Source organism: Argopecten irradians, chromosome 3, assembly GCF_041381155.1.
Source record: "Argopecten irradians isolate NY chromosome 3, Ai_NY, whole genome shotgun sequence".
Lineage (NCBI taxonomy): Eukaryota > Metazoa > Mollusca > Bivalvia > Pectinida > Pectinidae > Argopecten > Argopecten irradians.
Window position 1 is genome coordinate 48494233 of NC_091136.1, and position 20027 is coordinate 48514259.

Consider the following 20027-nt stretch of genomic DNA (forward strand, 5'->3'; position numbering starts at 1 on the left):
CTGGCATTCACCATCTGTCATTATTAAGTAATACGGGGCTTTAGCTCGTCATAAAACTTTAATAAAAATTATAATTGAACTAATTTATCGGATAAGTTTTGGGCTGACCTTTCTGTCTGATCTGACGAGGTTGGCTATATTGTACGGCAGTATATATCCTCCACTTTATAAAGACAATAAAGCTACAAATCTTACTGATGCTTGTTTTTATCAATTACTTTATAGTACACCTAATGAAATATTACTAAGCTTTGGCAAGGAATACATGACGGGGTGCTATACGAAAGAATCTATTATTGTTTAAGATTGGTTCCCGCGTACATTAGTGATTTTTTCAACCACGAAACTGGAAAATTTATTACCAAAATCAATAAAAATATTATCAAATAGATGTACTGCATAATTACTCCAAATTATTTACATAATAATTTGAGTGAAATCATGATGTAAAATAGGTTATATGTATCATATTAAAAAGAGTTAAGAAGTCTGGACTTTTACAACATTCGGTTGACTAAGCATGTCTTTAACAATAAAACAGTCATATACTCATCGTGCACGTGATATCTTTATACGGGATATAAGACTTTCTTTTGAGAATTCATTTAAATATATCTTGTATAGACACATTGCTGATCGATTTAAAATACAATCTCTGGAATTGTATTATTGTGTAACAATTCAATTTTGCTTGTTAAGAGCATTTTCATTGGCTCAAAAATTACTTTAAAGCCCATAAAGAAAAATGGCGTCGCCGTTTCTAACATTGCTTTTGATTGACTGAGATGACGGCGTAATGATTCCATATACAAAAGAGTCCCAAAATGAATTATGAATATTGAAGAGATCATCTTTAGTAAATTGAATTATAAGGATTAATTTGAATAGATTTTTATGTTATGGAGATATAACACAAAAATCTGAGAGTACTCTCATCATAAACGCTTCGCGGTTTATTTAGAGCACACTCAGATTTTTGTGTTATATCTCCATAACAAAAAAAAATCTATTCAATTTAATCCTTAAGTAAATACACGCCGTAACTATGGAAACCTACGCCAGGGGGGAATTAACACTAATTACGTACGCGAAGGTCGCTTGGTCGGAAAAATCCCGCCCCCCGCGCGTAATATTTTGTACCTGTAGGTGTATCTATCGCGAAAATAACAATACCGCAAAAGAACAGGAAAATCGAGAAATTAAGCACTTGCGAAAATATCCATGTTTACAGTATATTAATAAAATACAAAAAAAAAATTCTTATACATACCTCGGCGGCTAAGAGACTTCGGTTGTCGCGCAAAATACCTCAGATTTGGCCTATATTGTTTCTGTATTATTAATTCGTCAATTAAACAATTCGAATGTAATGAATATCTTAAATTAAAATCCAGAAAATAAAATATTTGAGAAATTTTGAATCAATGGAATGAAAAAGATAGTGTTAGTGTGGAACTATATTTTGGGTACTTCCTGAGCTTGACAACATTTCCCACCAGATTGGAGTCAGCTGTTACGGGATTCCATCAATTGACCGACTGTTTAAAAAAAGAAGTTTTACTTATCGGAACAATACATTTGAAAGAAATATTCGGTTGAAATGTAAATAAAAGGAAGGATTTTTTATTTTTATGGTCATTTGACCCGAAGGGTCAGGATGACCTATTGTCATCATGCACCGTGCGCCGTGCGTAAACTTTTCATTCAAATGACTTCTTCTCAATAACTGAAAGGCCCAGGGCACTGATATTTGGCCTGTAGCATTCTTCATTCAAGGTCACAGGCGTCAAAATGGCTAAAATCTTTTAAACAACTTCTTCTCAAGACCCAGAAGGCCCAGGGTATTGGTTCTGGGCCTGTAGCATGCTGGGATAAGGGCTACCAAGTTTGTTCAAATGAATGGCATTGACCTTCACTTAACGTCACAGGTGAATAGGCTAAAATCCTTTAAACAACTTCTTGTGAATAACTAAGAGGCCTAAAGACCTGATATTGGGCCCGTGGCATGTTTGGATGAATAGCTATCACGTTTTATCAAATGAATGACCTTGACCTTCATGTCTCTTGTTTGTTGTTTACTGGTGTGTAAACTGCATTTGTTGGACAGATATTTCAACATGACGGGCTAACACGCGTCATTTGAAATATCCAATGCATTGGTTTTAATTTTACAAGTACAAATAACAGCTGAAAATGATTTTTGGCAGTACTGCCAAAACTCATACAGTGGTATTAGTTAGTAACTGTTGTTGATTTCTGTAGATTGTTTTCACCTTAACATAAACAAAACTGTTACATTGCAAAAAAAAAAAAAAAAATCTGTGCCGTAACTCTTGAATACTTTTTACAGTTTATTCCATTAAATTTGTTGGTTTTCATTAGATTACTGAAGAAAATATAACATTCAAAAATTTCGTTCAGTTATGGAAATATAACTAAATTTCATCATAAGCTTTAATAATTAAGTACGAATATTTCACGTTTTTCTGATTTATTTTAAATGTGCATTGATAAATATTGGTTCATTTGCGTTCAATGTTTGAATTATTGTTACATTCATTACTTACTATGAGAGTATACGTTTTTATTGTAATACGTTCTCTCCTGGGAATGTTTATTGCTGACGATAGGATTTTTTTTCTGACATCCAAAATTTTACAATGATACTTAGAGAGGCATTACTTAGAGAGGCATTACTGTGTTGCGATTGTGGTATATATATATATATTATTTTTCAGGCTATGCGTGTTACATATAATTATGTTTTTTACTGCAAGCTGGTCCAGGCTCAACTTCGAAAGAAGGAAAAAGTTCCTCACAACTGCCATTATGTTTTCACTATTCCTCACTGGAATTCCATGTATCAATTGATTATTCCCCCGATTTCTAGCTCTCGAATTTTCTGTTCGCCCTATTTATTCAGAACTCTTCTCATTAATAGAGCCATTTACCTTCACTTTATTTTCGAAGTCCAATACAACCCTTCGATTTTTCTTGACGTCAGCAAGCTCGTCTGTAAGTGTGTTTTTAAGATCAAGTACGAGGGAATTAATTTCTTCATCGCGATCGAGGATTATTTGTTCAACGAAACACGTGCTATCCGTGTTGGGACCAATGCTATTTTCGAATTAGTTATGATCACTTGTGTTTGTCCTTTTGGAAGTACCTTATCACTGAAGATAAAATCCTTATTCAAAATGAAACTAGCATTACTGGCCAAATTATGTGGGGGAAACGTAAGACTATAATCAGGATTCATAACAAAAAACATAACGTTCCTTTTCTGGTCACAAACAATACTAACCTGCAATGTTTCCAATTTAGAATTTCACACCATATTTTGACAATGTCTTATCTTTTTAAAATAGGTCTATCTAACAATCCATAATGTAAGCTTTGCTTTACAGAAGGGAGACAATTACTTATCTCTTGTGGGAGTGTACTGAAAAATCAATAAAGAAATGGCGCTCTTTGGAATATTCAACCACATTGGAATATTTAACAGGATTGATAAAAATTTTTACTTTATATTCAACACTACATTTATAAAAGTAGATGCTTACAAAATTCACTTAATGTTATGAGATTGGTCAATTTCATCAAAGATTGTCATACGACGCAATATATAGCCTATGGAAAAGGTTAAATTTACTAAGAGAAATTTAATAATGTTTTGAAAAATGAATAAATTTGTAAATCTTGTCTAAACCTTGACTTTTTAACATTGTTCATTGTATGTGCTACTGCATTTGTATACATAGAGTATGTTCAACTATGTTGTATTTTCCTTTTTTTAATTCATGGCATTGAATAATAATAATTCATTTCTTTCAGTTAAGCAAGCTACTGTATAAGGTCATGTATGGAAATTAAAAAGTGCAATATGATCTCCTCCTCCTCCTCTCCTCCTCCTCCTCCTCCTCACCCCTTCTTCCTAGCCCTGTCTATATATCTCTTTCTTCTCAAATCTCCTCCACCATTTTCTTCTCTTCTCTGCACCTTTTCTTCTATATTCCTTCTCTCCTCTGCCTTTTTTAAAAATCAAAAGTAGGCAATGCTCTCTGTTAAAATCTTATTTGCGAATGTGTAGATAGATGTTTAAGACACTTTTATTGTCACATTGCAACGTCTTTGAAAATAAAAGAAATATAAAAGTATGAGGGGTTCCATTTCGGAATTACTTAACCGATGTTGTTTTCGATTTAGTTCTAATCAATATCCTTAGGTGTGTCCTTTTGGAAGTACCATGTCACTGATTACTGTTGTGTTTGTGACATTTGTTTACTTACCGCTCTACATGACCCTGTGCTAAATGTATTTATCCTTGACAACTACGTATTTGTGCCTGCACTCTTATTTCCAACCTACCCCAGGCGCCATCTTACCGGAAGTTCCCCGTAATTGTGACTTAATGACAATGATCCTAATTCGGCCCGAACGTTTATGGGAATTCAGTTGTATGTTTTAGTGTAGATCTACATTACATCAGGCAACAGTCAATATTAACAGCAAAACCTGCCTTAGCGACCAACTCTTTATAAAGACTACCTGCTTTAATAACGACCAATTTTAGCTTTATTCGGTCTGTGTATAGAGACCACCTGAATGTAAAGATAATTTTCCTCTATCCTTTGGGTGGACTTTATAAACAGGTTCATTGTAATTTAGAAATACGTGCTTATATTGACGAATCGCCAACTGTCAATCAATCCGCACGTGACTTTGCATTTTCTATTGTATGATACGATGTTAGTTCCGATACTTAATAAATATACGTGCGTATGCAAGCAATTATTCTGAACTATTTTTTATAAGTAAAACAACTTTACGGGAAACCTCACGAATTAAATGATTGTGTCTAAAATCATACTAATTGCAAGTTTACCTGTAAATGGATGATACTACAAGTTACAGTCATAGGTAGTCAAAAGAATCGACATGTAAAATATGTATCCGGAAGTTTATGTCAGAAAATGGACGTGAAAATTACTTGAAGATATTTTATTTGATGGTAATGGTAAAATTTGTTGAACACTTGATTGGGGAGACCGGATGCAGCCAAATATTAAAGTATCATTTAAAGCAGGTGTGAACAGGATGACGGCGGAAGTATCCTAATAGACTTGAAATACATGTATACCATGTTTCAAAATAATTGTTTTCCAAAGAGTTTCCAAAAGTGACTCAGGCGTTGCACTTTTTGACAAAACAGTTACATGTTATCTTTACTGCTGTTCATACTTTAGTTCACTACTAGTTGTTAAATTTATTATTTTCGTCATGGCAAGTACATGAAATCAAGAAAGATTTGAAAAAGGGATGATGATAGCGTTGTCTTCTCGAGGTGAGCCTGACGATTCTTGTTGGGCTGGTCCTCCTGTCTATTTACAATGGCGGCGATGGTGTTTTGGTTTCAGCTCCAACATATACGTCAGCGTTGGGTAGGGATCGGGACAACAGTCATACCTTGCAACTTGATGAGTAACCGTTGAGTTGGTGATTGTCCAGTCATCGTCTTCAATCATATCACTGAGATCCAACACTCCACCAGTATTAGTGATGTCCATCTTGTTCCCAGAGTATACCCAGGAGCCTATCTTGACGTAGCAGGTATAGATCTCTTCACCACTTGTTGACACTTTGCATCTAAATGTGGTTATAGACGCTGGATAAAAGGTAACCAGGCCGATATTTGTGGCAACAACTCGTAAATTCTCCATATGTGATTCGTGATCAGGTACATCACTGGAATCAACAAAAGATATCTTTAAGACATGTGGGATATACTAAGTACAGTATGGTAATGATTTCCCTGTGTTTTAAACTATTATCTTACATAAAGACCGAACAAGGGCGACAAACATGAACTTCAGTTTTGTCGCTCAGCAACGAAAGCAAACATGTAACTATATTATATGGAAGTAAGGATTATAAAGAGCTGTAAACCAACTACCGCGGCTATGATTACCGATTTACTTGGATTGCGAAAAACAATGTTGGTATACAGTATTGGAAATGACATTTATTGCAATTGATTAGAATACAACATGTACATGTGTGTGTTCCATAAGGAGTCAAAGCTAACTTACAAGTTATAAGTGACGATATCTGGAATCCAGATCTGATCGTAGAGGATATGTGTCTTGTTTACATTGTTGTAGTGTGTTGGATCCCACTTCAAACGCTCATCGGTCCACATCATTAGTTCCCATGTTCCCAGCTGGAGTTCGTCATGTTCCTGTTAATAGTATCAAATATTGATATCAATGTGCCAACAACCGTCGAAGTTGCATCGTTAGATCATTACCGGACAAAATTCAAATTAAATATTTTCTTTTTTTTTCCATAATAATATGCTTAGAGAAAACAATCATGAAGTCAATCATGATCATCACAACGCAAGGAACTTGTGAGGATGCCTACGTGTTTCAATGACGTCATTGAACGTTCAAGGATGTTTTCGTTAATGTTGCCTAGCAAAAGCAATTTGATTTCTAACGAAAGCCATACCTGCCAGAAATATGATATCCAATATCTTGCTATTGGAAAATACCGCGGTATGTTATTTTAACCGAATGGTAAGAAAATATTAACAGTATTAATTTGAGTTCGTATTTATTGACAGAGAAAGAGAAACTTTTTTCATTGGATTACACATTGCCAAATACATATGTAAATGAAAATCACCACTTTGAGGATTTTGATAACAGAAATAGTATTATTTTTTTGTTGATACTCACGAATTTGAGGATTTTGATGGCCGACAAAGAATGCTCTACTTTGACTACAGGTCGTTTCTCAGTAGTAGGGATCACATTCTTGTTGTAGTCCCTCATCAGGTCACCCGCCAATTGGTTCTCCAACAGACAGTTGCAATCTACAATATCCGTTAAACTCATTTTTTAATCTCTATCGTGACGTCATCATATCCTGACATTGAGTTCTTAGGGAAGATGCACCTCATGCATTTCGTTTATATTTATCATGAAGCCGAATTTCACGAATACCAAATAATGGCATTGGGCTACGCCCTCGATCACTTTAATTTTACCAGGGCTGTATGGCACCAAATGAACCTCAGCAAAGCTCCCTGAATGATAAATATCTGTCAAAACGTCGGTTTATATTTCGATTGTAACACTTGATTTCTCATCATTATGTTTCCCCGCTAATCAGTGAGTTTTCAATGCGAGATAACAAAAAGACGCCATGACTCGATGCGAAATACAATTGTAACGAAAACGTGAAATAATTAAATTCAATAAACAAAAGTCTGCACTTGTAATCTTTGTAAAACAATATTTGTGTTTTGTATTGAGAAAACAGCGAAAGCCGATTGAGCTCATTTCAATTATGTTATTATGGGAAACTTTTGGCGTTATAATATATTACTCGAAACTTACCCATGACGTTGGCCTGAATGCTGAAATTCACTCAAAATAAATGTTGTAAATCGTTTAAACTGTTTCCATCTTTAAATTGCAATTGATTAGATACCGCTTTAGAGTTGATTTGCTTTAAGAACTTTCAATCGCGTAGCTACTATATGCTCCCGTTCTCACATGCATCTGCATAATTTTCGTGTTCATTAAAGAAAATATTCTGATTACCATTATATATACACACAATTTATACGAAGCAAAATTTTTCTTTGCTTGTATCTATGTATATACTGTTGCTAAAATAACTCCCATGGGTATCTATACTTCCTAACAAATCATTTGATGTACAATGAATTTTATTTAAACGTCAGCATTACTGTTTATGACATTTTATTGTTGAAAATCCAAGTGTATAAAAATTGTTTATAATCATCTATATAGACAAAAATTGCCACTAATCCATAGTCGCATCGATATTCCACCACCCAAAACATTGAGTTCAACAAGGTAGTCTCTTATGGTCATTTTTTTTTACTAACAAGCACCTCAAATAATCCTATTGACATTTTACAGAGAAACTTCTTATCTAATACAAATTAGAGGCCTTTGATTCGGTTAATGTGCATATGGTTTTATACTGCTCCGGTAAAATATAGAATAAAGACATCCGGTTATGTAAATCGGGGTAATGTTACATCATAAAAGAAAATTTTGATTGTTTAAAAGATTCGCGTAATAACGCCGAATGTTTCGCGTAATAACGCCAATAGTTTCGCGAAATCACGCGATTTTTTTTCTTCTTCCAAAATGAGCCCAATCGACTCTCTTAGAAAACGTATCGACGAAATAGTGAAGAAAAATCAGGCAATGAAACTGGTGAATTAACATGAATTGCGATTAAGTGAGTTTCAATATATTAAAGAAATTATAACTAATTATCATTACTGAAACGATGGTTCGAAACTATGTTGAACGAAAGATGTGTATCCGACAAAATGATAATGTTGGTTAAAAAATGTAAGAAGATACAATTGAGATATATATGATAATAGAACTAAAGTCTTTATACAAATAACTAAAAGTATTGAATGAAAGAAAAGTAAGTAAGAGAAAGATGACCATGTGCAAGTTGTTTATATGTTAAATATCTTATATAACAAAATATAAAAAGCATGTCAATTGAATATCATACTTTTTAAACATTAACATAAGTATTACTTACCGGCGAGGGTGGCCATGACGGCCAGTATTCCGAGTGTTTGCAGCATGTTGGTATCAGGACAGTGTCTATAGAATTAGTAGTGCGTCTGTCCTTATATACATGTACTATATAATCTACCGCGCCCATAATTTTCGAGTTTCTCAGGCTCTTGATTTCCTTTGGCATTCATCATCTGTCATCATTACAGACCACGTGGCTTAATTCGCCATAAAGACGTAGAAATTATAATTGACCTAATTTTTCCGATAGGTCTAGGAATGACCTTTATGTCTGAACTAACGAGGGTGTCCTCCACTTTATAAAGACAATAAAGCTACAAATCTTACTGGTGTTTGTTTTTATAAAATGATTGTATCAAACACGCACTAAAACGCAGGCTTTGGTAGGGAATGTATAATGGTTAAAGTCTGATAGACAACAAAACTTTTTAGTCCACTAATGCCAAAATTCATCTATAAAACAGACATATACCAAATTTAGAATACAAGCTCACAACCTATTTGTAGAAACGGTAGATATCAAGGCCCATAGAACTCAAAGGGTTGGCATAGTGCATTAAATGGTATGTAATAGTAGAGATGTCGAAGACGAAACGCATTTTATATTGTTATGTCCAACACTCGATATATATAACCATAATTTTGTCGCAACCTTTCTGTTTTCAAATTGATTGAATTAATTTGTACTAAAAATGTAAAAGCTTTGAAACGAAAAATAATAATATTTCTAACAATGCCTGTGCGGCCACAATCTAATACCAAAATTTGTATTGTAATACCAGTGGCGTAGGAAGATGAAACGTAATTGGGGGGGGGGGGGGGGGGCAAAGGTCCTCAATATTTTGTACCCCCCCCCCCCGCCGCACCTACAGGAGGAGATTAATTCAACACACAACCATATATACTTTATATACTTGTTTATATATCATTAAATATAATCCTTGTACACATTTATTGACAGTGAGGTTGCTAAAAGGAAATTAACGAATACGCAAATTGGCCAAATTAGCGTGTGAGCGCCGAAGGCGCGAGATTTTGGGGTCTGGGGGTCGACCCCGGGAAAATATTACGATTTAGAATGGCTGAGGTGAGTTTTACAATATATTTTGATAATTTTGCGAGCGCAAGATTTTGGTGTTTGGGGGGTTCGGGGGTCTCCCCCGGGAAAAAATATTACGATTTAGAATGGCTAAGATGAGTTTTACGATGCATTTGGATGAATTTATGAGCGCCCGAAGGCGCGAGATTTTGGTGTTTTGGGGGTCCGGGGGTCTCCCCCTGGAAAAAAATATTACGATTTAGAATGGCTAAGATGAGTTTTACGATGCATTTGGATGAATTTATGAGCGCCCGAAGGCGCGAGATTTTGGTGTTTGGGGGTTCGGGGGTTTCCCCCGAGAAAAAATATTACGATTTAGAATGGCTAAGATGAGTTTTACGATGCATTTGGATGAATTTATGAGCGCCCGAAGGCGCGAGATTTTGGTGTTTGGGGGGTCCGGGGGTCTCCCCCGGGAAAAAAAATTACGATTTAGAATGGCTGAGATGAGTTTTACGATGTATTTTAATGATTTTAAAGCGTTCTTACCATGGTAATTTTTCGATTTAAAGTAGCATGCATTTAGAAATGATAATTGTGATAATTGTGTCGTTATATCATTGTGCAACCCTGCTCGATCTGAACTCAAAATAATAATGAATTAATTGTCTTGCTAAGACATATAAGCAAAGTATAATCTTTTAAGAGACATTTTTTGAAATGCAAATGTAGTACGTAGAATCCCTTAATGGACATTTTCAGTGTAGTTGATGTGTATTGAATTTCTGCTATTAAAAGTTTGAACATTATGTGCTTGAACGTTTTGGGAAATGCGCCGCGCAGCGGAAAATTTTTTAGAATGAAGAACGAAAAATATGCATTTTTAGAACATTTCAGTCGGCGAAAATGGGGGGGCAAAAAGACATGTTTGCCCCCCCCCCCTGCCCCCCCTCCCGCTTCCTACGGCCCTGAATACACATTCTATATCTAATACCAAAATTTGTATTGTAATACACATCCTATATCTAATACACATCCTTTAATGTTGTAATACATTTTAAAATAAAGTGACTCGCATTGAATTGTTAATCTCATTTCATCAACTTTAAAGAATAGTGAACTTGCTATTTTAGCTTTACTTGGTGAATCTAAATTTGCTAGCTTTGATTTTGAACTTTTTAATTAAAAAAATTATAATATTTCAACTACGATTTTGATTTACTTTGAATGTGCATTGACAAATATTGGTTACATTCGATTTCAATGTTTTAGTTATCATTCATTTTTTAATTGTAAGAGATTACAAGACGTATTCATGGTACGGTTTGATTGTAATCCATTTTAATGTCTGCGATTTACTTCCTAAAATATAGCGATCAAAGTTAATTCGCGAAACTTTATTTCCTCGTATTAGTAATAACCAAATACATTGAAAAGTAAGTCTATAAAATAATTATCCCGCAAAGTTCATCTCCGCTACTTTGTTTTGATACGGAAATCGCGAAAATTAGTAGTCGCGAAAGAAAGTCAGTTTATACATGTACGTATTTACATCAAACAAATCATTTAATCATCAATCAGTCATAAAAAAGGTGCGATTTAATATTCAGTGTGATTCATGTTATGAAGAAAATTTGTCACCTCAGTTCTTCAGTGCTTCTGATGGTTCTAATAAAACAATTCATGTCGTGATAACATAGAGATACTAAAACAAAAACAAAAAAACCGTAACCTAAACAAAAAAAAGACTCGTACTAAATTATTTTTAAAGTTCATGCTGGCATTACATATGTAATGGATTTATCTTATACAAAGGTCACATGTATATGATTCCCTGAGAACTAGTCTCTGACAAAAAGATAATTATATAAAAATACATAATCATTTAGTGTTTTTTTTTCAAATCATTTCATGTAAATAGCAAAGCCCGTTCCCGATTTGTATTGTGGAATAAAAATAAATATGTGTACTAAAACAATTTGTCGATTCAATACGATTGCCTTTTAAGACGCATCTTTCTGAAAAAACGGGACTCCTTGCCATCCACGAAATAAACATGGTCCTCAATAATAAATAAATTAATTAATTAAGGTCGAAAATACTTTGTATACTGAAACGTTAATTGATCACATGAAAGGTACCAACCATAGTTAAGCATATAATTATCTAAAGTCTAATGAATACAAATGTTAGTAGATTTAATGGTAAGGGGATATCGGTAAAACATGTAGTTGCTACATAAATAATAAATGTGTCAATAATTAGATAAGGTTACTCGTTTCGTTCTAAATTAAAATCACGCAAAATCACATACAAATTAAACAGTTGTCTGACTTAACTTTAATTGAGTTTTCACAATTATATGTTACTATTGATTGCACCTTTTTACGAACATTTGTTTTCGTAAGATAACAAAAATGTTATAAAATATACAACAAACTGAGCATTGTTCTAGATAATCATTACATTATATTATTTTATCTCTCACTGTTTTCCATCAATAAAAAGGTCACGATACATTATTGTTTTAAACCAGGTCACTGACCTATAAATATCACCAAGAATTAAACGTATTTACAATGTTTATGTCACCAGTTCCGCGCTGTAAATGGATTTTGTATTTGACAAAGTACGCAAGTGATACCTTGAGTATCCTTCTTTGTCTTACACTGCCCTAAACATAAGTATGAATTTTTCTCGGTCCAAAATGTAATGTAAACTCTGGTAATATACACAAAACCTGAAAATACTACACGGTTTTGCAAAATGTCTTAAACTAGGTACATAGCGTATATGTATTATCATATCTCATGAGTATGTCACCATAAGATATTAACCAAACAGTGGTTGGCTTACAGCATTTGTATTTTGTCCAAAACTGCTGGTCCTTCATATTCTCTGTATGTCTAAACACTGTTTGTGTTCACTGAAAACACTTCATACTATATGGGTAATGCTAACAATAATGTTTGCTTTCCCGTGTCGATTTTTCCGCTTAATCAGCCTCGCGCCGTGCATCAACAAGGAAAATCACGAGTAACTAACCAAATACTTATCGATATGTTCGCGTGAAATTGTATTCGTGGAGTTAAAAGCCAAAGCGAAAGAAGAAGAAAAACCATCTCGCGAATAAATCCACGTCTACAGTATATATGCAGTGTTCCAAGTTAATTATTTCTAAGTTGAAAACTCAATTTTTGTCACAGTACAATATTAGAGATTTCACTCTTTCGATAAAATCTCTAGGCTATAGCATATAGAACAGGTAAATAAGAAAAGAGTACGAAATAAGAAAAAAAAACAAAGTTTATTAATAACACCTGGCATAAAAATGTAACAATCATTACCATTTGTAGCACTTTGAATGGTTCCAAAATCTATGCGTATTAATTAACAACTACCTTGGTCCAAAGGTGTCATTATTTACACTGCTAAAGCATAATGTTCACGCTGTCGACATTCGTCAAATTAAGGTCACTTTTGTCCACTACTGGCTCGCTCTGATGTGTTATGTGTCGGTAATTACGGGTAAACAGGGGTTCTATTGACCATTCTTGCAAAGAAACACTTTGTAAAGTCGTTGACGCTTGACCAGTCGACACAACAGGGAAATAATTCCCAGAATACGCACAATTAGTGTTTACACGGTCAGTTAAAACAAATTCGTCACTTGAAGCAACTGGCATTTCTCCTGAAGACGTAGGTAACGCTCCAACAGAGCAAATCGATGATTGAGAACTTCCGGAAAACACATCCTCTTTACATTCACGCATGACATCCTCTTCCGCTGTTGACTTCAGCTGTTTATTGACTATGCTTTCATCCAATGCCATCTCTGCTTCTTCATCCATTGACATTTCCATCAGGAGTTTTATGTATGATGTAGACTTCCGAAGGATTTCGAGTTTACTCATTTTCGGCGTCGTCCAATCTGAAGGAAGCCTGTCCTTAAGAACGTTTAATACTTCATTGATTCCTTGCACTCGACGTCTTTCTCGCTCATTCCGTTTTCTTATAATTCCTTTTGGTGGCGATGTGTCCATGTCCGAAATATCAAATGTCACAATGGAATGATTTTCCTTGTATTACAAGAAAATCAACTGATTTAGATATTTCTATTACAAGTCTTTTACACCCGCTTGATAGTATGACGAGATGGATACCATTGTGATGAAAATTGTGGAGAGAATATTTATAAAGAAGCAAGATCGCGTCCGAACGCGCAAGAAGCACTTCTGCTAAACACATGTCGTGGGCATATTCCGCCGATAATCGGCGACATGTAGGCGGCTGAAAGTTTCGATGTATTCTAGCTCAGCTAATTATTAAATGCAATTTATCAACAATCTTCTATATTAGTTTGATGTAAGCGCTAAATGTTGCAATGTTTACATGTATACCGTTTTTCGGCACATTTGAAGTCCGTTTAATATCTCGTGCCGTCTCGACAACAACGCCAATTCGCTGTCGCACGTGACTCGCGCCATTATCACCTCGTTAGAACATTTGTAGATTTCATACCTTGGCGCAGACGCTGTGCTGGCTAAGTCCCGTTATGGTGACAAAACAAGTGTGACTGGAGGAGAAACTGTGGACAACAATTAATAAAGTTGGTCTTCTATCGTAGGTAAAGTCGTGGTTTTAATCGCAGATCATTTCTTTGAAGATTTTAATTGTGGCTACTTTAAAGGTAAAACGAGTTGACCACAAACTGTTGGATAAATGGAACCTTAACACTTATCACTTCATTATCTCATCATTCAGTACCTCAAAAGAGTGAGGGACAGATACAGTGGCATCGCTTAATTGACAATCGCCACATTCAATGGTTATGACCTCATACATCAGTAAAGACAGTTTATGTCGATAAACAGTACGGGGTTTTGTAAATTTTATTAAAGACAGTCAACACAGCGCTTATAGAATGTATCCAATGAATGACACTGAACATGGCTTTCAGAAGATACTAATGGATACTATCATATATCGTATATGTTATAGAAGCACAAGGAATTTTTTTAGCTGTTTTAATGATTTTTGAAAAAATAAATATTCTAAAAAGCTAAGCTATATGATACATTCATGTATACCCATATATAATGCAGACTTATTTATAATTCCCTGGTCATTGTAACATGACAACAGCCTGCAGTTCAACTAGTCGTGCATATCATGTCGGATTTCGATAACATATATGCATTGTCTCCCTTCGTTCATGCAAATTCAAATTCAAATTTATTTTATTTCTCTTTTTCATTATGAATGCACTGAGAAAACATATTTGCAATATTATATATATTCATCAGTATTCGAAATAGGTATACAGTAGTTGTTTATATGAATAACATGAGCTAAGGAGAACAATAATATTGTTAATTGTCATAATAAAAGTATACAATTTCTTCAGTGCTTTTATGTAAGTAGAGTTCATAAGTCCATTGAACTCTATAACATTTGGTCGTAGCCAAAAATATCGATCAATATACAAAGTTCTTTGGCGGATAAGATACTGCATTCTAAAAAATAACTATTGTTCATCGCCAATTTGTATTCAATATATGTTGCCATCGGCCTGATTCAACAATGAATTTATGGTTGGTTGTACGAAATTTGCTTAATGTTATTATGTCTCTTTCATCTAAAATATCTAAATAATTTTCAAAATTATGTGTATTTTTAAAAATTATATACGGTGGCTGATTTATGCCATTTCGTCTTTTCGTCTTTTCGCCCCGAAAAGACGAAAATTAAATATCTTAATTCTCGTCTTTTCGTCTTTTCGCCCCGAAAAGACGAAAATTAACAAATTTAAATTTCGTCTTTTCGCGGCGAAAAGACGAAAAGACGAAAAGTCAAAAACGAAAAGACGAGAGTGAAGCACGCTAATTAGCGCCTTTAATTATCGTTTTTTCGCCTTCAAAAATCTCGTCTTTTCGTCTTTTCGTCTTTTCGCCCCGAAAAGACAAAAATTACAAACCTTAAATTTCGTCTTTTCGCCCCGAAAAGACGAAAATTAACAAACCTTAATTTTCTATTAATCTTTAATTATCGTCTTTTCGCCTTCAAAAATCTCGTCTTTTCGTCTTTTCGTCTTTTCGCCCCGAAAAGACAAAAATTACAAACCTTAAATTTCGTCTTTTCGCCTTTTCGCCCCGAAAAAATACAAATTACAGATATACTTTGTCATCTATCATATACGACGGAGATTATAATGTAATTTCTAATGTACAATTATGATGAAGACCATGTCATGTATGTAGTCAAAATGTCTTTTCAAATAATACACAGTACATTGTACCTACTGATTGACTGTTATAATTAACTGTATTTGAGCAATTTCTTGGTACAAATCCTTCCTTTAAACTCAAAGTCTTCACGAGTTGTCTTTCATAAATTATTTTGTTAACAAGTTTATCCGTGGTTCAAACGCTTTCAAATAATACCCGCCGACAACTTTTTTTTTTCCAAGTTGTGTAGGGGAGGCAACTCCTGTAAGTGCTATGTTTAGCATCTTAAGTTCATTATGGTCCTTACATATACACGGCAATGTTTTGATAAGCGTAATTGCTAAAAAGGGCGATTAGAACACAAAAAATAAGATATTAATGAATTTAAAAAAAATGTATCAATCACGCTAAAGGATTTGCGGAATGATGAATCTGTTAGTGGCACGTGGCATATGCCACGTGTGAGAAATCTACGTAACTGCTGTAAACAAACATGTTGACTTCTGTTTTAAAACTTCTAATCTTAGTTATTGATGAAGATACTTGTAATACTATCAATTTAATAAATCGATTGTTATCATAAACTACTTTGATGCTTCTATAGGAGATTTCAGAAAAGATGGCGTGACGTCACAGAAAGTTTACATCCGGGTCCTCAAAGGTACAAACACAGTATGGCGACTAATAAAAACATAACTGATACGTACATCGCTGCAACACAATCGATACTTTGACAAAAGTATACACATTCATACTTGGAAATTCCGATTTTAAAATTGTTTCTTATTGTTTCAGAGGTTACAGACATTTATATTTTTGTATTTACAATTGTTTATTGCTGAATATATTTGTGTAGATAGAGTGTTGAAGCCAGCTTGCCAAGCGGTGTCGGGCCGTCACAGTACCCGTTTTTTCTTCACAGGTAGAAATCCTTGTTGTGAAAAAGTTATGAATAGATAATTGATTTTATTGTGTAACGTTTCTGTTATACATGAAAAACTTGTTCACAATACTATTAAATATAACGAAATGTGAACCACATTGCCAGACCACGGCCGCTCGTGCATGGAGCCTTCGCTGGTAGATCACCTCAGGCCACAGCCCATAGTTGGGAATTTAATAATATAAATACGTAATTACCAACACATATCTCAATAAGTACTTGTAAAAGATATATATTTCGTTCTTTTCCATGTATATCTTGCTTTAAAGGAATGCTATAAACCACTGTGTTACACTTATATGCAGATCTACGCAATGTACATGTTTACGTAAACGTATGGCTGCCGATATCTCGAAAATTAAAATGGTGAAATCGTTCAGTTTTAATACTGTAGAGTTTATTTTTAATGTCAGTCGCTTTTGTTCCATGGGCTGCTAGTAAAGTCTCAAATTGAAGTGATATTACTTTAAAATAATTTGAATGCATGTTAGATAGACTACATTTAGATTTATGAATACAGATCGTAACACTGTAAATACCGACCAGGACACATTGCGCACGGCTTCGAAAATCCTAAAATACTAAAAGTTTTGTTTAAAAATACGATAAAAAGTAACTATAAACTGACTCATTTGTATGTCATGAGCTAAAATCCAAAATTTCTGACGAATAAATTATCTAGAATACGTAATTTTGTGACTCTAAAAAAGGGCGAAATTCGAGATCTCGGCAGTACTGTACGTAATGGCTGCCGTGCGCTTGGGGTGATCTACGAAAGCAAACTTTAATTTGGTGATAATCACACATCTTAAGGTGTTTTACAAAGTAAGACTAAGAAAACAGTAATCGCTTATTAAAATTTCAGTACTATATTTGCGGAACTTGGAATTTAATTTGTAATTTCAAGCTGATATTTGCAATATTCTGTCAATGTTTACACATAATGGCGACCGTGTTTTTCCTCGTGGCGGTCGAAAATGGAGTATAAACATCGTAAAATATATGAATACCATATGTTTATATCTATATATTATTGTTACATATTTTTATTTACACCTTTTGAAATTAAGATAAAGCAACAATTCTCGGATGGTCGTACTATTTATTACAATAAAATGTAAACAAACATCGAAGCGGCTGTGTTCCCACCATGTTAATGTGTACAGATATACAGAGTTGTACCTTTGAGCGCCCGGATGTACCTTTGTGTGACGTCATCGCCATCTTTTCTGAAATCTCCTATATTGAACAATTAAGTCAATATTAAGATAAAAAGATTTCAAAATGACTTCCACACCAGACCGGAAGGCGACAAGACGAAAAGACGAAAATTAAGGTTTGTTAATTTTCGTCTTTTCGGGGCGAAAAGACGAAAAGACGAAATTTAAGGTTTGTTAATTTTCGTCTTTTCGGGGCGAAAAGACGAAAATTAAGGTTTGTTAAATTTCGTCTTTTCGGGGCGAAAAGACGAAAAGACGAAAAGACGAAAATTAAGGTTTGTTAATTTTCGTCTTTTCGGGGCGAAAAGACGAAAAGACGAAATTTAAGGTTTGTTAAATTTCGTCTTTTCGGGGCGAAAAGACGAAAAGACGAAAAGACGAAAATTAAGGTTTGTTAATTTTCGTCTTTTCGGGGCGAAAAGACGAAAAGACGAAAAGACGAGAATTTTGAAGGCGAAAAGACGAGAATCAAAGTCGCTAATTAGCGTGTATCACTTTCGTCTTTTCGTGTTTGACTTTTCGTCTTTTCGTCTTTTCGCGGCGAAAAGACGAAATTTAAAGTTGTTAAATTTCGTCTTTTCGGGGCGAAAAGACGAAAAGACGAAAATTAAGGTTTCTTAATTCTCGTCTTTTCGGGGCGAAAAGACGAAAAGACGAAAAGACGAAATGGCACAAATCAGCCACCGTAATTATATGACATATAGATTTAGAGGAGTTATTCACATCACTCTCCCAGTTCTGCAAGTACTGATCATGTTTTAACCATAAAGGATTATAACCATAACTAAATTGATTATTCCAGTAGCTCATCCCGCACTTGATAAGTATAGATTTTACAAAACATATATATATGTAACAGTCTTATCTTCAAAGTGGTGAATGTAACAAAGAAGTCTGTATAAAATTACATTAACTTTTCTACTTTTAGAATGGGTCAGCTGTGACAATATGAGATTAATCTTGTGTTTTACTGAAATTTCAAGTAGGGTAATACCCAGCTCCCCGTATACCATACAATTAGGAGTACTGGATTTCAATCCAAGTAATAATTTGCAAAATTTCAAATGTACACGCTCAATTATTTGAGATCAGTAAAACCCCATACTTCACAACCATACAATAAAATTTGTTTACCAATTTTGTCGAACAGATCATATATACACTGGACTGATAATTTGTGTTGTTTACCTTTCTTGATAACATCGTACATGACAATTATGGCCTTTTTAATATAGTATGTTTTAGCTCCATTAAATGAACCAGTGCGACTGAAAATCGTACCTAAATATGTATAATTATCCACATACTCTATCATCTCATTATTTAATTAAAAAATGAACACTATTATTCCTACGTCCCTTACTAAATACCATACATTTAGTTTTTTCTATGTTAACTTTCAATTTCCATTGTTTCAATATATTCATCAAAAACATTCAACTGCAGTTGCAGATCATCTGACAGTATCAAGGTATGGTCAGCATAAAGCAGAATAAATAATTTTGAATAAATATTCAAATCATTTTGTAATTTGGTGCTAATATTATTAGACCATTAACATTATTATGGGCCATACATTCCTCTAGATCGTTGAGATACAGACTAAATAAAAAGGGAGATACATTTTCCCCTTGTCTTAAACCGTTTTCACATGGAAAAGAATTTGAAAATTTACCATTAAAAGAAATGTTTGAGTACCTTGATACATGTTAAAAATCATGTTAAAATTTTTCCCATTTCTCCCACTTATTAACATTTTACTCCAAAGACCATTTCGCCATACTGTATCGAAGGTTTTTTTCAAAATCAACAAATATACAATACAATTTACATTTCATTACTTGTGACAGATTAATCAATTAGTGAAGAACAAAAATATCATCAATTGTAATATTGTAGAATATTTTTACGAAACCCTGACTGGTTTTCACGTAATAAGTTTATGTCTCCTGAGTATTTCGTTAGTCTTTCATTCAAAAAACTAGTAAACAACAT

General features: G+C 34.0%; 2 protein-coding genes across 2 annotated transcripts; both read right to left on the reverse strand.

Annotated features, from left to right (window-relative positions):
• Positions 1-5196: 5196 nt before the first annotated feature.
• LOC138320062 (neuronal acetylcholine receptor subunit alpha-9-like) lies at positions 5197-8881 on the reverse strand. The gene is made up of 4 exons (XM_069263150.1): positions 8605-8881; positions 6741-6877; positions 6090-6238; positions 5197-5745 (listed from the first exon to the last, which is right to left on the reverse strand). Exons 1-4 carry the CDS (start codon positions 8648-8650, stop codon positions 5382-5384), a joined length of 696 nt encoding a protein of 231 aa, XP_069119251.1. The 5' UTR covers positions 8651-8881; the 3' UTR covers positions 5197-5381.
• A 4192-nt stretch (positions 8882-13073) lies between these two features.
• On the reverse strand, positions 13074-13685 carry LOC138319715 (achaete-scute homolog 2-like). Its single transcript, XM_069262854.1, has one exon. The coding sequence runs from the start codon at positions 13683-13685 to the stop codon at positions 13074-13076; it is 612 nt and encodes a 203-aa protein (XP_069118955.1).
• Positions 13686-20027: the final 6342 nt, after the last annotated feature.